This window comes from Choloepus didactylus, chromosome 2, assembly GCF_015220235.1.
Source record: "Choloepus didactylus isolate mChoDid1 chromosome 2, mChoDid1.pri, whole genome shotgun sequence".
In the NCBI taxonomy this organism is placed as follows: domain Eukaryota; kingdom Metazoa; phylum Chordata; class Mammalia; order Pilosa; family Megalonychidae; genus Choloepus; species Choloepus didactylus.
In genome coordinates, this window is record NC_051308.1 from 119,436,237 (window position 1) to 119,458,604 (window position 22,368).

General features: G+C 38.1%; 1 protein-coding gene across 6 annotated transcripts in view; it reads left to right on the forward strand.

Annotated features, from left to right (window-relative positions):
• The window catches only part of NOTCH2 (notch receptor 2), a 195,282-nt gene that overhangs the window by 83,689 nt on the left and 89,225 nt on the right, over window positions 1–22,368 (forward strand). For all 6 annotated transcript variants that reach the window (XM_037826241.1, XM_037826240.1, XM_037826242.1 and 3 more), the window contains one exon: window positions 275–356. In XM_037826241.1, the coding sequence (XP_037682169.1) occupies window positions 319–356 (38 nt within the window). In that variant the 5' untranslated portion in view covers window positions 275–318. The remainder of the gene's footprint in view (window positions 1–274; window positions 357–22,368) is intronic.

The window sequence follows — 22,368 nt, forward strand, 5'->3', positions numbered from 1 at the left end:
GGAGATTGAGATGGGAGAGATTGAGGCACAGAGAACTAAGAACATCATTCAAGACCCTAAACCAGTTACTAGTGGGAAGAGACTCTTGGGATGAGCTTCTGTCCTTCTATGACACCAGAACCCAAAAGATGAAAAACAGGTCAACGCTGTAGAGGGACATCCATAGCAGGCTGGATGTGGGACTGAATGTTAACCTGGGCTGAATCACATGTCCTTTGGTGTCTGAGGGTTATGATGAGTGACATTTATAATTTGTTTTTGTTTTTATTTTTAGCATTGCAGTGTCGGGATGGCTATGAGCCCTGTGTAAATGAAGGAATGTGTATTACCTATCACAATGGCACAGGATACTGCAAGTAAGTTTTTCTCATCTTCCTATATTTTATATTTCCACACTGGACAAAATTTAGTTCTATTCTATTTTAATACTTCTATGAAATGTTAATGTTCTCTAACTTTTCTGACGCAATACTTGGGGGGTGGATTTGGAAGTATGTGGATGTCATGGAAAGTATTGATAAATGGTTAATAATATCAATTTCTTACTATCTTAACCATATCTTTTTCATTATGATAAAGTCTTTTCAGTGAGTAGTCATACACTGAATACATTCTCTTGTAATTTTCAGTGTCTCAGAGCTATTGTTTATTTAAAGCAAAACTTTAGAATCTCTCCTCAACATGTTATCTATAGTCTTGTTTTCAATCAAAGCAAACAGATATTTACTTTAATTCTGCCCAGTGTAAGTGAATATTACAATTATATGAAACCTTTCCTTTTTCCTAGAGTAACATATCCAATCCTGATGTGTGACTGTAGGAAAGGAAGAGGTGTACATATTGTGTAGAGGATGGGGTGGGGAGTAGGTGCTGTGGGTACATTTTGTTATATGGGGTTAAAAGAGTAAGGAAGAGGGATGGAACTGGGGAAGGTAAGCTAGGGTTCTTGGCACAAGGATATTTCTTTTCTTTTTTCCAACCTTTCAGTCTAGCCAGACTTTTTGTTTATTTGTTTGAGGAAGGCTCTGAAATAATTTTATAAATAGCTTCCCTAGGTTTCCTAAGGATCATTATTTTTCTTTTACTTCAATTAAAAGTTTCTGATAGGAACATTCCATTCTATTTTATGATGAAAAATGTTGGGAAAATAAGATTTAATAATATGGAATTTCTCTTCTTTACCTGTTTTATGGAGTACATTTTTCTCTACTTTTGGTGAGGTACTCGGTTGATAAGCATTTTACATGAATTTGTCCAATACATTTTTGTTTCTTCCTGGATATTTACTGAATACATAAACATAATTGTATTATTTTCCCAATCAAGTCCATTCTTTAATGTCATAAACAAGAATTTTTCCATGTCAGAAACAATTTTCTTAACCAAAAGTGAAAATATTTTAAGCTGTGATTACAAAAAAGTTTAACAATAGGCTGTTTGGATTGGAATAAAGATAACATTGGAAATGAAGTTTCTTATGTAACTGATTATGGGCTGCTCACTTAGTTTTCTAACTGGAAAAAAGACATGTGGTGCATTCTCTTTTGAGAACAGAAGCACAACTGGAGATCATAAGGGAGAGAACGTCATACCTTACTGAAATCTTCAGTCCCTTTGTGTCTTAATTACTTGCTTTATTCTATTATTCAGCTCTCTTGTGGCAGTTAACTCATTACATTATGATCACTTTATGTGTTTGTTTCTTCCAGTAGATTTTGAGCTCCTGGCCTAGTAACAGTGCCCAGGATATAACTTGAGTCCAGTGATGTTCTCCTTGAACCAAAAGGTGATCAGTAGATGTCATCATTCATTTGAAATATATGCACACACTTCTTATGTATTTGTCTTAAATAAGAAGACACTGGTCCTTTCCTCAGAATTTTATTTGCTTTGTGTGGCATCCAGGATGATAGTATCATACTGATAGGCAATTTAGGTCTATTTGGAATTAATTCAAATTGATGACTTATTAAGGGAGAATTGCATATAGGTTATAAGTGTTGGCCTTGACATTTGTGGTTTGACATGGGGAGAGAGGGTCACAAGGGAAGACTGATCTCTGGGCATGTACCAGGAGAGGACACTAAGGGTCACCTTGGGAGGAAGCAGGTTTGTGGGCTGCTAGTCTCAAACTCTCAAACTAAAGTGAGAGGGATGTGAGGTCAATCCCCGTTTCTGGAAGAAATACTGCTAGGGGACAGGGAACTCACTTTATGGTTTATGAAAATAGAGCTGCCTGAATTCTGCCCCTTAGTACTAGTTAATTGTTGATAGGGTGGGATTTTTTTATGTATATATTTCTGGGTGAGTCCCTTGGATGGCCTCCAGACCTGTTGTGGGGGAAACAAGCTCTTTGAAAGAGATGGAGTGGTAAAAGTTTTTCTTTCTTTTTTTTTTTTTTTAGTTAAGCCATCCTTTTGGAAGACGAAAATGAACAACTCAACTTTTGAGAAGAGGTTTTCTCCACCTTAGTAAGAGTAGCATTAGCATCTTCAGGAGTGGCAGGGTCAGCATAGGTGGCCACAGGACAAGCAAGAACAGTATCAGGGTTATTGTTCCTGTAATGCTGTTCCAACCTCCACAGAATTTTAAGGAAATTTTAAAGCAAAAATGACATCTACTTAGCAGAACTTTCAATGCATCTTTACCGACCTTGCTGTTTTCCTGGGGACAGAAAATAATCCAGTTCGTTAAGTAAATGTTATTTTCACAAAATGGCAAATGAAAATTAGAACACTCAGAAGATTTATAAAAATTGGATCAGACGTGCAGGATGTGTGATTATCTTTTTATTCATGAGATTGCTTAGTGGATTAAGAAAAGAGAGTTGAAGCTTAATTCCTTTTACTGTGGATGCGGGGTGGGGATTGGTGGAAAATGTTTCTAAGTAGAAAGTATCTGACTCGTTTAAGGAGCATAATGCTACTGATTCAGCTAAAATATAATGATTGTTTGTAGAAGTTATAGAAATCCTTGATAAAATCACACTGACAGATGAGGATAAGTACATTTAAAGCTCAGTTTCCTATACATCTTAACTGTTTTTTCTCACCGTTAGTGGCTTAAGCACCATTATGGGTCTGTGAATAGATTGGAACGCCAGACAAGGAGAACCTGTGTAATCTAGCACAAAGCTCAACTATTGCTCTTAAATAGTTGCTGTCAGATTTTAATGAAGCCCACTCACTACAGAGGGATAAGGCATTTTATTCTCTTTATTATTCTTCTGGGAGGTGTAAATACATAATTAAGCTTGGATGTCATTAATCACTTTCAAGTTGTTTGCCCCAAGCTTTTCCATATAAACTATTCCAAATCCCAATTTGATTAAAAATCATGGGCAAGTCATGTTCACTGGCATGTTAGGTGTAAGTGAGGTTATGATTTGTAAAATTTACAAGATGTGTGTGTTTTAAGGATATGTTTATTATAATTATTTAAAAATATTCGTCTGCTAATTCTATAGCTGGATTGTCTGTGGGTGTATTTCTAGCAACTGCTTTTTCTCTTGACCGTGGGTACAATTTTCCTTTTTTTTACATGTATGGTAGTTTTAAATTGTGTACTGGGCATTGTGGATGATGCACTTTAAAGTTGATCTTCCACTAGAGAATGGTGAATTTCATCCTCGCAGGCAGTTACTTTACTGGCACCTTGATTTCATGGAGGCTTGGTTTTAGACTTTGTTTGGGTAGGTCTATTGCAGTCTTACCCTTAGTCCTGGGGTATGATCCTTACTGTTCAGGGAGGGGGTTTCAGTGGAAGGCCTGGGGGTTTATCAAGCTCCAGGATGTTTACCAAACTCCTCTTAACCTCCATCTCCCCAGCACCGGTAGCCTTTTGCTCAGCCTTCCAGCCTTCCTTCCAGCTGTTGCTTTCTCTTGGGTTCCTGAGTCTCATCCTGCTTATGCACAGGCAGGAATCATTTAAGGATTTGAGTGGAGTTGTATGCATATTCTGGCTCTATGGTTCTGTCTTTTCCAGGACTTTGCCACTCAAATTCCAGCTGCTTTGACAGCTCCAGATACATCCATCTTCTCAGCCCAATAAGACTACCATTTTCTGCTTGCACTCTATTCCTCTAGCACTGCATGGATTGGAGAGTACCTTCAGGGGAAAAGCCATGTAAATGTGGCTTTTACGTAGTTTGCTTCCTTTTTTTCAAGGATCTTATCCTTTACGGTTTCTGCCTGCTTTTGATTGTTCTCCAGTGCCTTTAATATTTTGTCCAGAGCTTATAATTGTTATAAGCAAAATGGTCTGATAGAAGTTATTCTGCCGTTATTCTTAATGATGAAAAACAGAATTATGAAAGGATACTTCAGAATTTTCTAAATTCCACTTAGCACAGTGTTTGTTAAACAACAGAAATTCACATCAGTTGCATAGAAGCCTGTGGATGAGTGATTGCATTTGAGAATCTCTGCTTTTTGCCAAAGTGCCTGTCAACTACAGTTTATAGGGAATCATTATAGTATTAAAAATTTTTATAAAATACAACTTTGTGTCATAACATTTGAAAGTATATGGCAGGGGGCTTTTCAGATGAAGAATACAATTAAAACTTTGCTTAATATAATTTTTTTGTTTTAAAGTAGAGACAATAGCATTGAGTAGGCCTGGACAGCTCATGCGATTCTAGATCATTTTTCTGCTTGTAGCTACCTGAGCCTGCATGGATCAGGCTGGGCTGATGCTCATTTCCCAGCAGTGTCCTTGAACTTGAAACTCAGTGCAGTTACTGTAGAAGAAATATAAGAAGAAGGCAGTGAGGTTGGGGATGGGGGATGCTGTCTATAAAAATCCTCCTCAGTAGCAAAAACTAAACTGAAAAACTTGAAACTTCTCCTTTCTTTTTTTCCAAATGGAAGATGAGCAAGTCCTGACAGATACTATTCCACTGTGAAATTGAGACATTCTATTCTCCAGGTCAATTTCAGCGACTTCTGATAAATGGTGCTGCCAGCACAAAAGTCCCAAGTTGTTGAGCCTTACATTTGCGTAGTGGGTTACAGATTTATATGTTTATGTCCTGTGAGGTCTTTCCTTGTTTATGTCTGGGTCTTTAACACTGTCGTTCCTAAAAGTGTTCTTCTTATTAAAACTCATGTCCTTTAAAAATCCTTTAATGAATATGTTGTGTCCCTGAGGAAATTTTCCTAAAAGAAGTCTTGATTACCAAGTTCTTATCAATACATAATAACAGAATTCCCTTACTGTTTTCTACCTGATCTTTATTCTTTAGGTTGGAACTTCTAGAAACTTCAGTGATATGTGGACAAGTAGAAGAAAGTGGTTCTTAGGCATTGCCTCTGTCGCCTGTATTCTTTTGCCTATCTTGGGTAACTGCCCATAAGTTAAATTAATTAATTTTGGCCTGCAAGCCTGGCATTAATAGATGTGAGGTTGGCTAGGCTTCTTTCAACACAGTCCCCAGGTTAGCTATAATCCTGTGTAAAGTTTCTTTCTTACGTTCGATTGTGGCTTGTCAGCACCATTAGTTTTATGAAGGAATTATTTTTTCCCCTGTTTTTCTTGTGACTAAGCAGGATGAGAAATAGTTCCCTTTTGGAATCTGTAGTGGCTTAATTAAATCTTCTGTTTTAATTTTGACTTTATCTGTCATTAATTGAGGCTAGCAAGATTGAATGCAAAGGGGTGGGGATGGGTTATCAGACTGTGATAAAAGAGTAATTATCTAAAAATTCCCAAGTATGTTTTTATTTGTTAAGCTAGCATAAATATGTGGGTATGATGGAGGTTTTCATTAAGCCCTCTTCTCAAAGTCCTGTAGCTAGGAATTTTGTAGCTAGGAATGAAGAGAAGTTTAGTGTCTCCCTACCCCCACTGTGTGTGAGAGAGTCTTAGTGTTTTGTTTTTATATTTGTCCTAGTTGAATTTTACCTTATATTTCATTGTGAGGTAAATTAAAATTTCTCTGGGGTTTCTACCAAATTTCTGTATCCTGTTTATCCACTGTCACTGTCCTGCACTGTGTCCAAAAATGTATTGCTAAATTTTAGACTGATGCCATCAGCCCTCCCTTATTAATTCAGTTACCTTCTGTTTAAAATGTTCCTTTCCTAAACAGTCTCCTGCTTGGGTCTTTATGAAAAGGTCTTTATGAAAGAAAAGTGAAAGCTAAGACTGAGAAAGGCATTTTTTAATTGACAGGTAGTATTACTCAGAGAACACATTCAACTGAAACATTCTACCCAATTACTTTTCTTCACGTAAGTATGAGGAAAAGTATTAATGAGAAAATAACCTAATCAGGATTTCTGTAGAATAGTAGTGTTTAGGGTACTGAATCTGCATAGATTGAGGTCACTTTCCTGCAGATTCTATATCTCTAATCCTATATCCTGAAAACTGAAAGTCAGATAGGATCCTAACTCTTCAAAGAAAAGTTTAATTTTCATCAAACCAGTGTTTGTTGAACAGGCTGCTCTAATTGAGCAGTGTGCTGGGTATTGTGGATAGACAGGAGAGCCCAGGAGGGTTGTGCCGTCTGACTCATATCACAGGTATACACACCTAGGATGTGTCTGCTAGTGAATGCTGTTTGCTCCTGCTTAAGACATGGTGCAGTGCTCTGAAGTTTTGCCACTTGTTGGGGAGATGCAGCATGCAGATATATATATGTAAAATAAACAAAACAGTCTGTAATTACCCAGCATAATGGTACAAATGATAAGAACTATGGAGATTCATAGGATGTGACCTTGTGACAGAAGAATAAAACTAGAGGATCTTTGATGGAACCCCTTAGGTTCTAAGTCTTTGAATCTTAATGGGTCCATGGGGGATGGTTAGGTAGAAGGATGGTGGTGAGGTGTGTGAGGGAACTAGAAAAATATTTCCATGAATAAATCATTACTAATTTTTTCATCACTTTTTCTTAATGGCATGGTTTTAAAACTTTTCTGCATCTTGACTGTTCTCTTCTGCTATGGTCCAGTTTGTGTGAGGTTTTACTAAATCAGTATGTGGGTTCATTTGGTTTCACGGTGACAAGTTGACACATAGTGGCTTGAATGTTTAAAGATGGAATGTCTAGAGTGAGGAATGAAGGGGAAGGCTAGGGTACAGGAAGAGAGGGCAGCTGGGAGCAATTACCTTCTCCCCACAACTGCCAGACCTTTTCATTGTTGCTCCCTGTGCTGCTGCCAGGAAAGAACGGCCAGGTAGGCTCGTGGCCATGTTTTACAAGGAAGCTCAGAGTGCAAGAATCTCTGAGGCAAAAAAAGAATGGGTTGGGATGTGGGGCAGGGGGTAATTGAAAAACAGAGACATGAAGGACTAGGTTGGTTTTCACATACTGCGTAGTGCATTCTCTTGGCCGAGATTTCAGGTAGCCCAGCCTCAAAGCTCTTCTGTCCAGCATATTTTATTGGCCAGACCCAGTTCATTTCAGGGATCCTGGGTTAGCAACTGTTAGCCAAGTGTTTGGTTACCCCAAATTAGTTCATGTCCTTTACTACTTGTTTTCTCTGATTATATAGTACATATCCAAACCCTCAATTATCCAGAATAAACTAGGGCTGCCTATTCCATGTGGATAATAACCATTCAGTAGTGATTATGATTCTCATGCCTAGACCATGGTAACGCCTGACTCATTTAACTGCCTGTCTCTTTAAGATTTTGAAATGCTGGTTCCTGTTGTGTAAGCCAGACACATCTCCTTGAGGACTTATTTTACTGGGCAACTTGCCCTTTCTGAAACCTCAGTCATCCTGAAAAGTACCTCACAAACCTTCTTGACTTTAATTTTTCTTAGTCCTATTTGTACATAATGTTTGTGGTGACTGATTCTCTGTCTCATATTGCTGAAACTCATGGCCTTGAATTTCTGGGTCGCTCTTAAAAAAATGGGCAGAACTTATTACTAATGAAAAGTTGACTCATTTCCTTCCAGCCAAAGACCAACACTGACTATCTGAGTTCCTTATGGTCTCCACAGAAGCAACCCTCTGATTATGGGATATCATTTGTTTGTTCCTAAATTTTATAAGAATTAATGATAGCATCATGAGCTGGGGAAATGAGTAAGGTAGACATTTATGCTCTGTGCATGGGGGAAACATAAAAATCATATCTGGATACAAGTCCTGTATGAGTTATTGGTAATTTAATTATTAAGTGGTTGTGTCCCTATAAGTTAAAATTTGGTGCATCTCCTTCCAAACTGTTGTTTTATACACATATCAGTCATTTTTACCTGTGTGTAATTTATCAGAGGGTCAGATTCCATAAAGAGATAGGTACCAATGTATACCACCATTCCCTGCTGAAGAAATCAGGTTTTCGAGTTGGGCATTTGTTTTGGGGAAAGTGGTAAGGCCTTTCTCTCCCTTTTAGGACCAGATTTCCTATTCATTCCCCTTATCTTGTTTAAATGTATTGTTCTTTCTCCTTTCCTTGTTCTTTGCTTTCTTACAACAATTCATTTACACAAGCATGTATTGAACTGTCTGTGCACTTAGAAGGGTGGAAGGTAGGGATATAAAAGAAGAGACATAAGGCAAAATTCTTGCCTGGTGTAGTCTTGGATGGGAACGTAGTCAAGACATAGACAACCACTGACCCCAAGCATTGATGTCAGCAAGCATCATTACATCCTTGGACAACCACATTGCTGTGAGAGTTCAAAAGCTGCGAATGCAGTTTGGAGGCACTTGGGAATGCACTTTCCCTACGCATCTTGCTTTATATGTGGGGAGCCTGCAGTTTAATAAAGCCAAATGATTTTCCCTGTGATATATAACTAATTAGAATGTAGACCTAGGACTAAAAGATATTTTTCTAGACCCTGTTGGGCAATCTAAAGATTCAGCACTATTATTTTTTTCATTCGTGGTATCTTCTCTCAAGGAACTGATGTGGGCAAACGTACATATTGACATAGAAACATAATTTTTTTTTTTTTTAAAAAAAGCAGTGTTTTTGAGAGGCAGTTTGAAAGACCGACAATTTTAACTCTAGCTGTACATTTTTATTTTTTAAAGTTCCATGAAATAAAACAATATAGAAGTTCTTCTGGGTTCCTCATAAAGGAGATATATCCTTTAAGAATATCTGAGAGTCTGTGGAGCTTATCTAAATGGAATCATACAAATGTAGAGCTAAAGGGAATCATAGGGATTATTTGGTGTAGCACATTCACATAAGAAACAAACCCATTTAACTCTTAAAATTAAAAAAAATATATTCAAGAATGCCCTAAGAACATCTTGCTTACCACTAGGCACTTAAAGCGCAGTCGATACAGGAGGGTGTGGCCAGATCAGGCATCACAATTTGCCACCACTTAGTTCAGTAACCTGTGTCTCCCACAGTTTGTGTGAATACATGGGTTGTGATTTATGTTATTGTGCTGCTATAATACTGCTTCTTGCTTAGACTTGGGGGTTTTTATTTGGAATTTCAGTTTGGTTGCTAAGTAAAGCTCTAGTACAGGCCATTTTGGGTTTCACAATGTCTCTTGTGCTTGTTACCTCCATCCTTTTGGTTCTGTTCTCAGAATGCATTTTTCTTCATTTTGAATAAACTTGAGTGCATACTTTAGGAGTGCTTGTTTAATTCTCAGTTTCTCTGCAGAGGCATGGCAGTTGACACTGATGACCCTTTGACCACTGGATTACCTTTCTGAAATTAAACATAGTTCATAACAACTGCCTCTAAAGTGCCCTAACTTTTAGAGTCACCTAAATTGCAAGCGTTTTAAAAGTGTTTTTGACTGTTTTAATGCGTTCATTGTCTTAGAGCAGTGAATGGCAAACTTTTTCTTAAAGTGCCACATAGTAAATGTTTTAGGCTTTGCTGGGCAAGAGGCAAAATGGAGGATGTTATGTAAATACTTATATAGCCATTTAAAATGTAGCCATTTAAAAAATATAAAAACCATTTTTAACTCCTGGAATGACTGTACAAAAACAGGTGGCAGGCAGGAGGACAGTGGTTTGCCCACTTCTACCTTACAGTATAATAGCTCTTGAGGCACTTCGTGCCTTTCTAGGGCATAGTGTATGCACTAGAAGAACCAATCTTTGTGGTCAAATATTTCTTTTAATACACAAAAGAAATTCTCAAAAAAGATGTTGCTTGGGATGGCTTGTATGATATGTGAATAGATTTCAATAAAACGGCTTTAAAAAAGTGTTGCTGAAGTTAGAACAAAGAATTATATCTGAATCCCCCCTGTATCAATTTTTGCTTGATGCCGCCTTTCTAGTTGAGAGCTGTACTGGAGTTCAGGACCAACTCTGAGATCCTGTTAAACTAATGAGTGGTAATAACCCAACACTGCATTTTTCTTCCTTGACAAGAATTATTGTTTTCTTGCCATCAAGTAACAAATGATGTGAGTTGTCAAAAACATCATAAAAGTTATTCTTTGTGTGGAAAAAAAATTTTTGGTGATTATTATGATGGTGATAATTTTAATAATAGTGTTTGTTTTCAAAAGCTTATAAGATAGGATAAAATAGATGGACAAACTAAATCCAGTCCCACAACATAGCTGGCAATAGTGTGCTTCCTTGTATAGCCCCAACAGACTAAACCTCTTGCACGTGCAATAGCATCATCCATAAGTTTTTGTTGTTGTAAGAATGCAAGAATACATAGAAGAATTATAACATTGTATTTTTAAAAGAAATAATCTGTATGGTATTGTTCCAATTTGCTAATGCTGCCTTTTCGCAAAATGCCAGAAATGGATTGGCTTTTATAAAAGGGGTTTATTTGGTTTCAGAGTCACAGTCCTAAGGCCATGAAGTGTCCAAGGTAATGCATCAACAATAGGGTACCTTCATGGAGGATGGCCAATGGCATTCAGAAAACCTCTGTTAGCTGGGACGGCACGTGGCTGGCGTCTGCTCCAGAGTTCTGGTTTCAAAATGGCTTGCTCCCAGGATGTTCCTCTCTAGGTTGCAGCTCCTCAAAAATGTCACTCTTAATTGCTCTTGGGGTGTTTGTTCTCTCTTAGCTTCTCAGGAGCAAAAGACTGCTTTCAAAGGCCATCTCCAAAATGTCTCTGTAAGCTTCAGCTTCTCTCTCAGCTCCTGTGCGTTTTTCAAAGTGTCCCTCTTGGCTGTAGCTTCTGTCTGAGCTTATATAGTGCCCTAGTAAACTAATCAAGGCCCAGGCTGAATGGGCAGGGCCACACCTCCATGGAAATTATCTAATCAGAGTTATCACCTACAGTTGGGTGGGTCACATCTCCATGGAAATACTCAGTCAAAGACTCACAATCTAATCAACACTGATAATGTCTGCTGCCACAAGATTACATCAAAGAACATGGTGTTTGGGGAGACATAATACATCCAAATCGGCACAGGTATCTTGATTTATGTCAGGTAAAGGTCGTTAGTTTTGCAGTATTTTCACTTTGTTCCTATGGATGCATAGACTTTGATTTCACACAGCAGATCAGGTATAGGGGAAGAAATTTCTAAAACAGAGGAAATACTGTTTTCAAGACATGGGAGTTTGATATACACGAATACTGGCAACATTTATAGGAAACTTTTCTATTCAATTCAGTCAACATTCATGAGCATTTACTAGGGTAAGAATTACTGTGTGTATATGCTATCTCAGTGTTTTCCAACTTTTTTATCATTATTGCCTTCCCTCAAAAGGAGTCTTTTAGACTCTTTGTCCTAATCACCTTGCCCATGAAATTTTAGTACACAGATATACTGTTTATCTCTTTGTATACTGTAGCCCTTTGGAAGGCTGCAAGCCACTGTAATATCTAAGATTTTTTCCAACCCCCAAGAACCAATTTTCTTCTCCTTTGTGGACCTATCTTTTAAGGGAAGTAGTGTCTTTTTTTTTTTTTTTTTTTTTTGCCTTGAGTCACCACATTAAGGTTAGACACCAGAATTTTCTTCCATGATGTCCACCATTTTATTATCTGTGGTTCTAAGGCCATTTAAATGGGATTTTCTAGTGGTTAAGGACATTCTGAAATTATATTTTCCAGTTATTCAATGAATAGTTTTGTATACCTTGACATGAAAATTTGGAGAATGCTTTTATTCAGACTCCACAAAGAAAGAATTTAACTTTTACCATCTTAAATGTGAAGAAATGCAGGTTTTTCTCCAGCCTATCCCATGTTCAGGTTTGGCTTGTTATGATTTGGGTTCAATTCTTTTTGAACTAGGAATCCTTTCAGACCAAACTCCAAGCATGTGGAACTGTTCTGCTTTCAGACATTTTTTAGACTTCTTAACTTTGAAGGTGGTCATCAACTCATGTTGGAGAACAGAAAGCAGGCTCCCATAGTCCTTTTCTTCCCTGAAATCTTGTTTAATTTTCAGTGCTCAAACTGTAAAGAATCTAGCAGGGCAGAGTTCGTGCTACTGAGGCCACTTTGTAAGATGCTCTGTCCTTCAGGGCTCAAAGGTTCCTGGTGGTTCATTTAGCTAAAGCTTTATCAAAGATTAATAAAAGTATAAGAGAGAATGAAGACTGGTGTGTGTGGGTGTGTGTGTGACTGTGTGACTGTGTGTGTTGGTTAATAACATATTTTGGGGTGGAAAGTGATTAAAAAATAACTTACTCCATATGGGATGGGCCCACTTTGAATGATTTAGGGATGAGGAGGGTTAAGAAGTTCTGTATATATCAGGAATCTTAATTGGTTTTGACAATCCTTTGGGTAAATAGCTCAACCTAGTGGTTCCCGAACTTTGAGTATAATTAAAGAGCTTTTTAAGGGATTCCATGGATCCTTCCATTTTGTTCTTTGACTTCTGTTAACAATATGAGCACTCACAAATAGTACTTGAATGCCTTCTGTATGCCACTTACTATATTAGGCACTGGGAGTATGGTGATGATTCTTAGTCTATTGAAGAAGATAAATACTTATAATAAAGCATAATGAGTCATAGGACATGTCAATTATGGGAACATACAGTGGGGTTGTCAGAACTATTTCTCAGAGGAATTAACATTTAAGCTGAGGCTTGAAGGAATTTTAGGGTTTAGCTAGAAGAGGATGGGGAAAACGGTTTTAGGCCGAGTAAACAAGGTGAGGTGAGAAGTGGTGCACCGCAGCATGTTCTGGTAGCTGAAAGAAGTTGAGTCTAGAAAAAGTGTAGTGTATAAAGGGGAGATGATATTGAGATGAAGCCATTTCTCAGTTGGTTGTTTGAGTGCAATGTATAAAGTAAAAAATCTAAGAATTCAATAACCATTTTAAATAATATTTTTATATTTTAATAATCACAGCAGCATGTGTATTCCTTTATATATGGGCAAGACATTGTTTAGTAGTCGGAAGAGTGCTTTATAAGCATTGCAGACACCTGGTAATAACTTTGTACTAAAAAGCTTGGGAACAATTGGCTCAACTCATTCATTTTTGCCATGAAATGTCTACTACTACAATAGTGAAGGGTGCTTTTCATAAACTCATATGTTTAGAGTGTGTTTTCCTTGTTTCAGTCACAAGTAGACATTTTCTCAGGGTCCATGCAGTGAAGGTAAGACAGAAGAAAGACCACCTTCTGTTATAGCAGCAACACAAGCCTTTCAACATTGCTTGTGTGCCCCTGCCCAGTCTTTCAAGTGATGATTGAAGAGACCAGGCGTTCAGCTCAGTGAACTCTGATAAATGAGACCAGACTATAAACTGGAAGATAAGGACGTTTGCAAAGTTCTTGTGTAAATAAAGCATGGTTTCCCATTGCAGTGGTTACTGATTTCATAGTCTCAGATGAAGATGAACGATGCTTTGAATTAATAGCTTTAAAGCCGGTGCCACTTCAGTTTCTTTTTGGTTTTGTTTTATTAAAATCAATGTGAGTTTATTGCTTTATTCAGATGAGGGGGACAGAAAACCTGAGCACATGCAAACTAAGTGAGGTAGAGTTTCCGAAGATAATTCCCAGCCTCACAATTCCTCATGAAGTTATTTTCCTGTGGGAAACTTTTAATTTGGAAGCATTCAGCCTAATGTGGGAACCAAGATTAACATTTTCTGAAATACTTACACAAGAAAAGCAGAAATGTTCTGTTCAGGAAGCTGAATTTACATAGTAGAAAAATGGGCTGTCCTGCGGTATTTGGTAGTCTTTATTGGTTGTGGTAAAAAGTTGTGTGTAGTGTGTGTGTGTGTGTGTGTATGTGAGAGAGAGAGAAAGATGAGAGAGAGAGAAAGAGAGAGAGATTGAGATTGTATCCTTGTCTTTGTTTCCTTTACATTAAACCAGACAGGTACTAGAAAGTGTATTTTACCGCAAAAAGCCGAGTACTGGACCCTAACTCTACACACACTTTCTTTAGTTTTTTACTTTGTCTTCTTGCTGAGTAAGCTATCGTGTTTCCTTTTTTTTTTCCTTTCTTTCTTTTTTGGGGAGGGGAGGTGAGAATGAGGATGGAGATGGCAAGATGAAGTTAACATGACAGAACTTCTTCCCTTTTTCACCCCTCTTTACCAGGAAGTTAACTAGAAATCATGTTTGTTTTTGTTTTTTACAAAATTAGTAATTAGCACAACCCAGTTAGTTGCATTTATACAGAGTTACAGAATTTAAAAGTTGATAGTCTGATGAGACATCAGGCTGAAGTCCTGGGAGGAGGGGGCGTCGGTGAAGTTAAACTTGATTCTGTAGGCTCTGGGGCATCTAGAAATTTGTAGCAAGAGCCTTGGGCATTGCATGTTACACTATAGGAATTTTCATTGGTTACAACTAGCCTTGGCTGTTAGTAATTATTTTTATCTACTTTAACAGGGGGTATGGGGGAAGGGGAGCAGGAAACTAAGCTGGCATTGTGGTCACAGTAAAGAACAGACTGATTTTGGGTCTTTTCAAACTGCAGACCTTTGTTACTGACCAATGCTTAATTTGGTTTCTGGGTTTTGTGAGTCTTTTTCCCCTGCCCTTACCTCATTTACCTTAACGACAGCACCACCCCTCCCCCCCCCCAAGAGCTCAGCTAGGGCAGGCTGCCACTGTGGATTGGGGGGCCTGAGAGGCCCAGAGCAAGAAGAAAGTGGGTTGAAAGCAGAGTTCTGTTTAAAGAATTTGCTGCTGGAAACTAGCCCAGAGGGAGTAAAGAGGAGCTTTAATGAGGAGCAGCTGCAGGGCCGACGCAACCCACATGAGACATTTTTTTCCCCTCCATTCCACTTTCTGTATAGCTTTTTAAAAATCATGATTTTGAAATAGCTGTTTTGTAAAGCACGCCTCTCTTTCTCTTCTTGTATGTGGTGGGGTTTTGCTTTGTTGTTTTATTTTTTTAATGACCAAATCCTCACTAAAAAAAAAAAGCTAAAGGCAGAGCTGCAGCAAAGCCCTGGATGCAATTTGGGCTCACCCTACTGATACAGAACATTCGGTGGAAAAACAAGGAGAGAGAACACTGGCTTTTATTTGGAAAGGGGGCTTATTTCCTGCTCAGACTTCAGTCATCTTGGAGCTGACACAAGCTGCTACAGTGTTTTAAGCTTTTCTCTGGACGAGTGGCTATTCACTTAGGAAACTTGAAAGAACAAATTTTTCTGTCTGTATTACTAGGGAAACTGATCCTGAACTGCAGCCATTGCCAGATAGATTGGAATTGCTATTCAAATCCCAGCTTCGTTGAAATCTGTAAAGTGGCTACATGTAAACTAATCCGGGCTGCTGGTGACATGTGAGAGTTTTGGTCTGATTTTCATCTGTTTTATTGAGGGGGGAATGTAGGGGTATCCTTTCAAATGGAATGTTTTCTCCTTCTATTAGGAGGAGTCCCTGCTTTTCCCTCCCTTTTCCTCCCTCCTTACCTCCCCTTCACCCCATCCCCCAGGCTTGTTTGAACTGTAACAGCGAGAGAGTGGACTTCATGTCAGAAATAGCACACTTTTTCAGGAAAAGTTATGAATATATCTGTATGGACCTCATAAGTGTTTGATTAGTTCATGGAATTATTTTACAGGGAAAAAAGCCTTCAAGAACTTAAAAAAATATTACCCAATATTCTCAGGCTCATCCGTGAACTATGTTCTTTACAGAGTTCCAAAGTTAGAGGAAGGGGAAGGAAAAGAAAGAAGTCACGGAGAGAATTACTCAAGTGATTGATAAATTCCCTCCAGGAGGAAGGCATTCATATAGCTTTGGAAATGAAAGGCAGCTGTTAGATTTACTTGGTTATTGTTTTAAGAAAACTTTACATACACCTTTTGTTCAAGATAAAGGCTATTTTCCAAAATTTGTACTGGGTAGCATAATAGAATTATTCACTTGTGAGGGAACTTGAATGTTTATGTAGTCCTGTTTCCAATCTCTAACTAACCAAACTCAACTTGAGCCATCTCAGGAAGAGTGCTATTTAAACTCTTGTTTTCCATCAGAGACTCTTATTTCCCACCCATACTAGAAGGGTATGTTGTGTCCTTATATTGCAGTTGAACAGGAATTTGAAAAGATGAAATCTCTCCTGCCAAAGGAAACAGGGATTCTTTATTTCTGGCTGTCTCACTCACCCACTGCTGCTTCTTTCTTCCCATGTCTAAAATTTTGCTTAACCTTCTGGGGAGTGAGGGATAATCGTGTACTTAAAGATGACTGTTAGGTTGATTTGGCCTATGTCCTACCAGGGAGGTCACAGGGAGCATGGAGTTGGAAAGGGATTTTGGAGGGATTCTGGATTGAGAGACCACCCTTATCCACCATATGAAATTTAACCTGCTTTGGAACCAGTTGCTCAATGGTACTTGGGTGCTCTTGGTTTTCAAGGAACCTGCATCAGGAGCTCAAGAAATGCCCTTGCCCACAATAAATATCTACAAGGGAGTTTGCTAGAGGCACAGGAAAGACATGACAATGGCGTAAAAGAAGAAAGCCATACTGGTAGAAAAAATGTAGTACGTAATATGCTACTGCATCTAGTGTTGGAGGGATCAGTGCAGGGTGCTGTGGTTTGGAGGAGACTTAATGGAAGACATAAGTTTAGAGATTTTTGAAGGAAGGATGGCATGAAAGTACTTCATAAGAAAAAAATCTGGGCATTTTAGCTGACTGTGTAATTCTGAAAAACTGATCATGGCTTTAGGCCACAGTACTAGAAATGCAGTCTCCAGATGTCTTCTGCACTGGTGGAAACACTTGTGTTGTATTCTTTTCCATTTTGGGCCCCATGTTTTAAAGTGATTTTTGATGAACTGTAATCATCCAGTTGTGGGAAGCTTAAGAGCCCAGTGTTGAAGTACACGTGCTCTGGACTCAGACCTGTTTTGAATCCTGCCTCTGCCATCTACTAGCTGTGAAATCTTAGATCTTTCCAAGTTTCAGTTTCCTCATATACAAAGTAAAGATCATAATACAATATAGAGTTTTAGGGAGTAATAAAAGAGATAATAGCTGTAAAGTGCTTAGCAAATACATGACAGATATAAGTGCTTCAGAAATGGATGTTGTTATGATTATTATTGTTATTGTTATCCCTAAGCATGTAAAAGCCACTAAAAGGTGAGGAAGTCTGGAAATAATTTTGTACTGAGAATAGTCCAATGCACGGAGTCCTAGGGGAAAAAATACAAAGGGTAAATACAACCTTTTGTTGTATAGTTCAGTGGTTTTTAGTATATTCTCAAGGTTGTGTGACCATCACCATTATCTAATTTCAAGACATTTTCATCACTCCAAAAGAAATCCATAGCCATTATTAGTCACTCCCCATTTCCCCCTTCCCCAGCCCCTGGCAGCCTCTAATCTACTTTCTGCCTCTGTGGACCTGCCTATTATGGATATTTCACATAAATGGAATCATATGATATATGGCTTTTTGTGTCTGTCTTCTTTCACTTAGCATGATTTTTTTCAAGGTTTTTCCATGTTGCAGAATTTATCAGGATGTCATTCTTTTTTTTGCTAAGTAATATTCCATTGCATGGATACATTTTATTTATCCATTCATCGGTTTGGACATTTGGATTGTTTCCACATTTTGATTATTATGAATAATGCTGCTGTGAGCAATTGTGTGTAAGCTTTTGTGTGGACATAAGTTTCAGTTCTTTTGGGTATATACCTAGGAGGGGAGGCATTTTTAGGGCTTAAGAAAGAGCTTTCTGACAATAGGATCCACCCATTGAAGACTGTTCTGCTGTTGAATTAGTAAGCCAGTCATTTTATTTTACTTAACAAACTCATAATGTTTACTATGTGCTAGATGCTGTTCTGAGTATTTTACAGTTATTTTTAAACCCTATAAAGTAGGCACTGTTATTTAATCCATTTTGAAACGGAGGAATTTAGTAACTTGCCAAAGATCACACATCTAATAAATTGTGGAGTTGAAATTCAAAACCAGGTAGTCTGATTCTAGAGGCTTTACTCTTAATAGCAGGGACAATAATAACTTCAAGCACTTATTAAATTCTTATTTGTCAGGGACCATGCTAAATGCTTGTATTCAGTCAAAGGCTAGTGATCATCTTTTAGGGATATTATTGAAAGGATTTTTTTCTTTGGGTAGAAATTACCTTAAGGGTCTTGTATTCTAAGGTACTATTTTCCAAGGAGAGATGCAAGTGGGGAAAAGCCAGCAACAAGATGTTTGGCCTGAAGGCTTTTAAGATGGTTAGAATTTATATCAAAAAGAAACGTGGAATTAAAAGATAAGAATTGTTGGAATTCAATTAACAAGACTTGCCAGACATGGCAATAAATTATACATAAGTTAAAGGGATTAACAGAAGTGATTTTGAGATTGTGAGTGGAAGGCTTAGAAAAATGTAGGAATTAAAATTTCATGGGGAAAATGATCCCATTTTTCAAATGTTTAGTTTAGAGTGTTGGCAGGACCTGTTAGAGTAGATATATGGCTTTTAAAAATCTGAACGTAAGGGACTGAGGTGGTGTATTTTGGAATCAATTACATGAAGGTAGGTGTTTAAAACTAAATGAACAACAAATGCGTATGAGAGAGAAGTGTAGCCCAGGCTTAAACTGATAAGGAAGAAGGAGAAGAGAAATTAGCTTCCAGACCAAGAATTTACTGAGATTTGAGGTAGACAGAGGGAGTCATAGAAGCCAAGAGTAAAAAGGTTAAAATGCTGGATGGGATGGTCAGCGATGTCTCCTATAGGAGAGAGCTGTTCTTACGATGAAATCTCAGGCGAGACCACTGAACTTGACAAAGAGAAAGTCATTGTCCTTAGAATGTAGTTTCCGGGCAGTAATTAGAATGAAAGTTTTGTTGTAAGTAAGAAGTACATGGAAAGGAAAGAGAAAATATTTGTGAAATTAGGCTGCAATAATAGAAGCTTGGTTGTGAAGGAAAAGAATTTTGGAAAGGGAAATGGGGCTTAGTGAAAACTTGAGGTTAAAGGAGGCGTGATTGGGCTCTGGTTATAGCTCTCAAGAAGTTCCTGTTACTCCTTTTCTTTCTCCCTTTGGTGGAGCCACAGAGATCTTGCTATTCCTCAAACATGGCAGGACTGCTCCTCACCCCAGGGTCTTGGCATGCTCTGTTCCCTGTGCCTCAAACACTTTCTCTGGATACCTGCATGGCTAGTTCCTCACCTCATTCAGGTCTTGATGCAAAGGCCCTCTCTGAGTTTCCTATTTAAAATGGAAATACTTCTCTTTATCCACCCCCACCCCCCACCCCACCTCCACACACACCATCCCAAACCCTATCCCCTGCTGTCTCTTTTCCCTGTTTTATTTTTTGTCATAGCACTTAACATATAACATATTATATGTTTTATTTATTAATTTTGTTTTTTGGCTTCCCCTGGTAGAATTTGAACTCAATGAGGGCAGGGATTTTCCCATTGCTACAATGCTGGCATGTGATGCTCACTTAATAAATATTTGTTCAAGTAGTGAATGAATATTATAAGTTTAATATTCTTTGTGGAAATGAGCATTCTTCATCATCAACAGCATTATTAGTAAACATAATGGATGCTATTTATAGAATTAGGCTTAACATATTCTCTTACTCAGGGGTTGGCAAACTTTTTCTGTACAGGGCCAGGTAACATGTATTTTGCGGACTGGAGGGTCTTATCACAACTATTCAAATCGGTTGTTGTAGCAGCCATAGGCCATATGTAAATGAATGGGTGTGGCTGTGTTCCAATAAGACCTTATTTATGGACACTGAAATTTGAATTTTACATTATTTTCAAATGTCATCAAATATTATCCTTCTTTTAATTTTTTTCTAACCACTTAAAAATGTGAAAACCATTCTTAGCTCACAGCCGCCCAGACTAGGCCTATGAGCTGCAGTTTGCTGATCCCTGCTGTGCTGGTTCCTTAAACATATCTTAGGTACAGCTTATTTTCCTATGTTTGATAGGGAGCAGCAATGCACATTAAACCCTAGTAGCAGATAATTGAGAAATACTTCTGTTTGACTCCAGAATCTTTCATATGGTTTCCTTTTTTTTTCCCTGGGAAACTTATGTTAGCACGTAATGCGATGCTAATATTAAAATGAATTTGTATTCTCTTGGCAGATGCCACATGACAGAGTGTGCTGGGGAGGGGGTGATGTCATAGTATAGGAGCAAAGCCAGGCAAAGCCCACCCAGGATGAAAAGTTTGCCATTATTTACAAGGTGAATAACCCCCTTATGGGATAATCAAGAGTCATCAGCCAGGCCTAAGGCCCAGAGGACTATCGTTGTGAATGAGAATTGTGTTTCAGTTTTTAACATCATCCGTAACAGATTTCTTGAATAAGCTGCAAATGCTTTTAATAATATAGCTCATGGTTAATTTAGCTATGCTACATTGGCAATTTTTGCTCCTCTACTTTAAAAAAAACAACAACAAAAAACTATTATCACAATAAGTTGTAATTTGAATAAGGCATCATATTTTCCTCAGTAAGCACAAAGAAGAGAGAAAAAATGTTTTTCATTTGCAAAACCTTTTAAGGTTTTTCACATACTTGATTTTGTTTAATTCTCACAGCAACTCCATGATGTAGGCAGCCTTGTTAACTATCTAAAATGTGAGAGAATTGATATTCGGTGAGTTTAAGTAATGTGGTCAATGCCATTGCACCAGGACTCCAAACAAGGCCTTCTGACCTTCTGGGGTGCAAACTCTTGGTTGTCTACTTCCTCCAGTCTTTGGTTTCAGTACTGTGAACTCTGCTCACTACCTCTTGATCTCTAGCTTCACCTCCTCATTAAGGTGCTGCTCTGCCGATTGCCCCCTACAGCTCTGGGAAGGGGTGAGGAGGCTGCAGCAGTTACATCACTACCGCTGTAGCTGTTCACCAGCTCTGTTCCCTTCTCCAGCCATTTTAGCAACTGTGTATTCCTCTGGGCATGTCTGTTTCAGTTCCCTAATATCTGGTCTCCCTCCTTTTCTCAATAACTGTGACCCCTGAAGATCTCCCCTTGCCAATGAAGGGTCAGTGAAAGGGGACGGAGTCAAACATCACCCCACTGTTTCACGTCTCAGCGACTAGGAGAATCAGGACGCCAGCAGTTGGGCACAGGAAGCCATGACAGGAGATGATTTTGAGAAAGGAGGATATAGAGTTTGGTTTAAATATGTTGTCTTTGAGGTAATGGTGGATGAGCCCTGTAGATTTAGTTTTTTTAGTTTTCTACCTTCCACATATCTGGGTCAGACAGTCAAATGGCAAAATTAATAGTTAGAATCAAAGTCATTATGTTTCTTTAAAATCTTCTTAGCCGTCCCATTTAAACAACTTCTTCTATGTGAAAATGAAGACTTTCCATGCTTTCTTGATGCTCTTTGGAGAAAATTGTTAGAAATATTACATGGAATTTGGGATGGTGGTATGAATCAAGGAGTGGCATGTAAAAAGTCTCCTCAAAGCTGTGTGTAGATTATGGAAAATGTTATAGAATGTTTTTCTTGAATTGTTTTCCCTCTTTTATTTTGGTGTTTATATGTTACCTTAGATATTTTCAGTTATTTTAATTATATTTCGTGCCTTTTTATTTGGTTACAAAAACTGCCTGCTACTTACATCTTTATAGATTTCAAAATGCCCCCTTTCAACCCTTCCCTATTTCCGAACCTCCTTCCCCTTTCTTTATCGCAGTCTCGACCATTTGAACATAACCCAGAAAGCTAGGTATAGGCCAATTGATGTTACAGTGGAAACGAGAGAAAGAAGAACTTGCTATTTCTCAATGCGTAATTGAGAGAAAGCACAATGATATCTTATATTTTAAATTGGAGGGGATAGGAGGATCAGTCCACGCATTATCATGTGAATGTCTTAATCCTATCAAATGGCTTAGTCAAAGTGAGAATGTTAATGTATTTAAGCAGACAAGTATGAACAATGCTCTACAAAAAAGTGGTTGTTACACTATACCAGCCTGTACCTACATGAAAAATGCTGTGGTTGGTT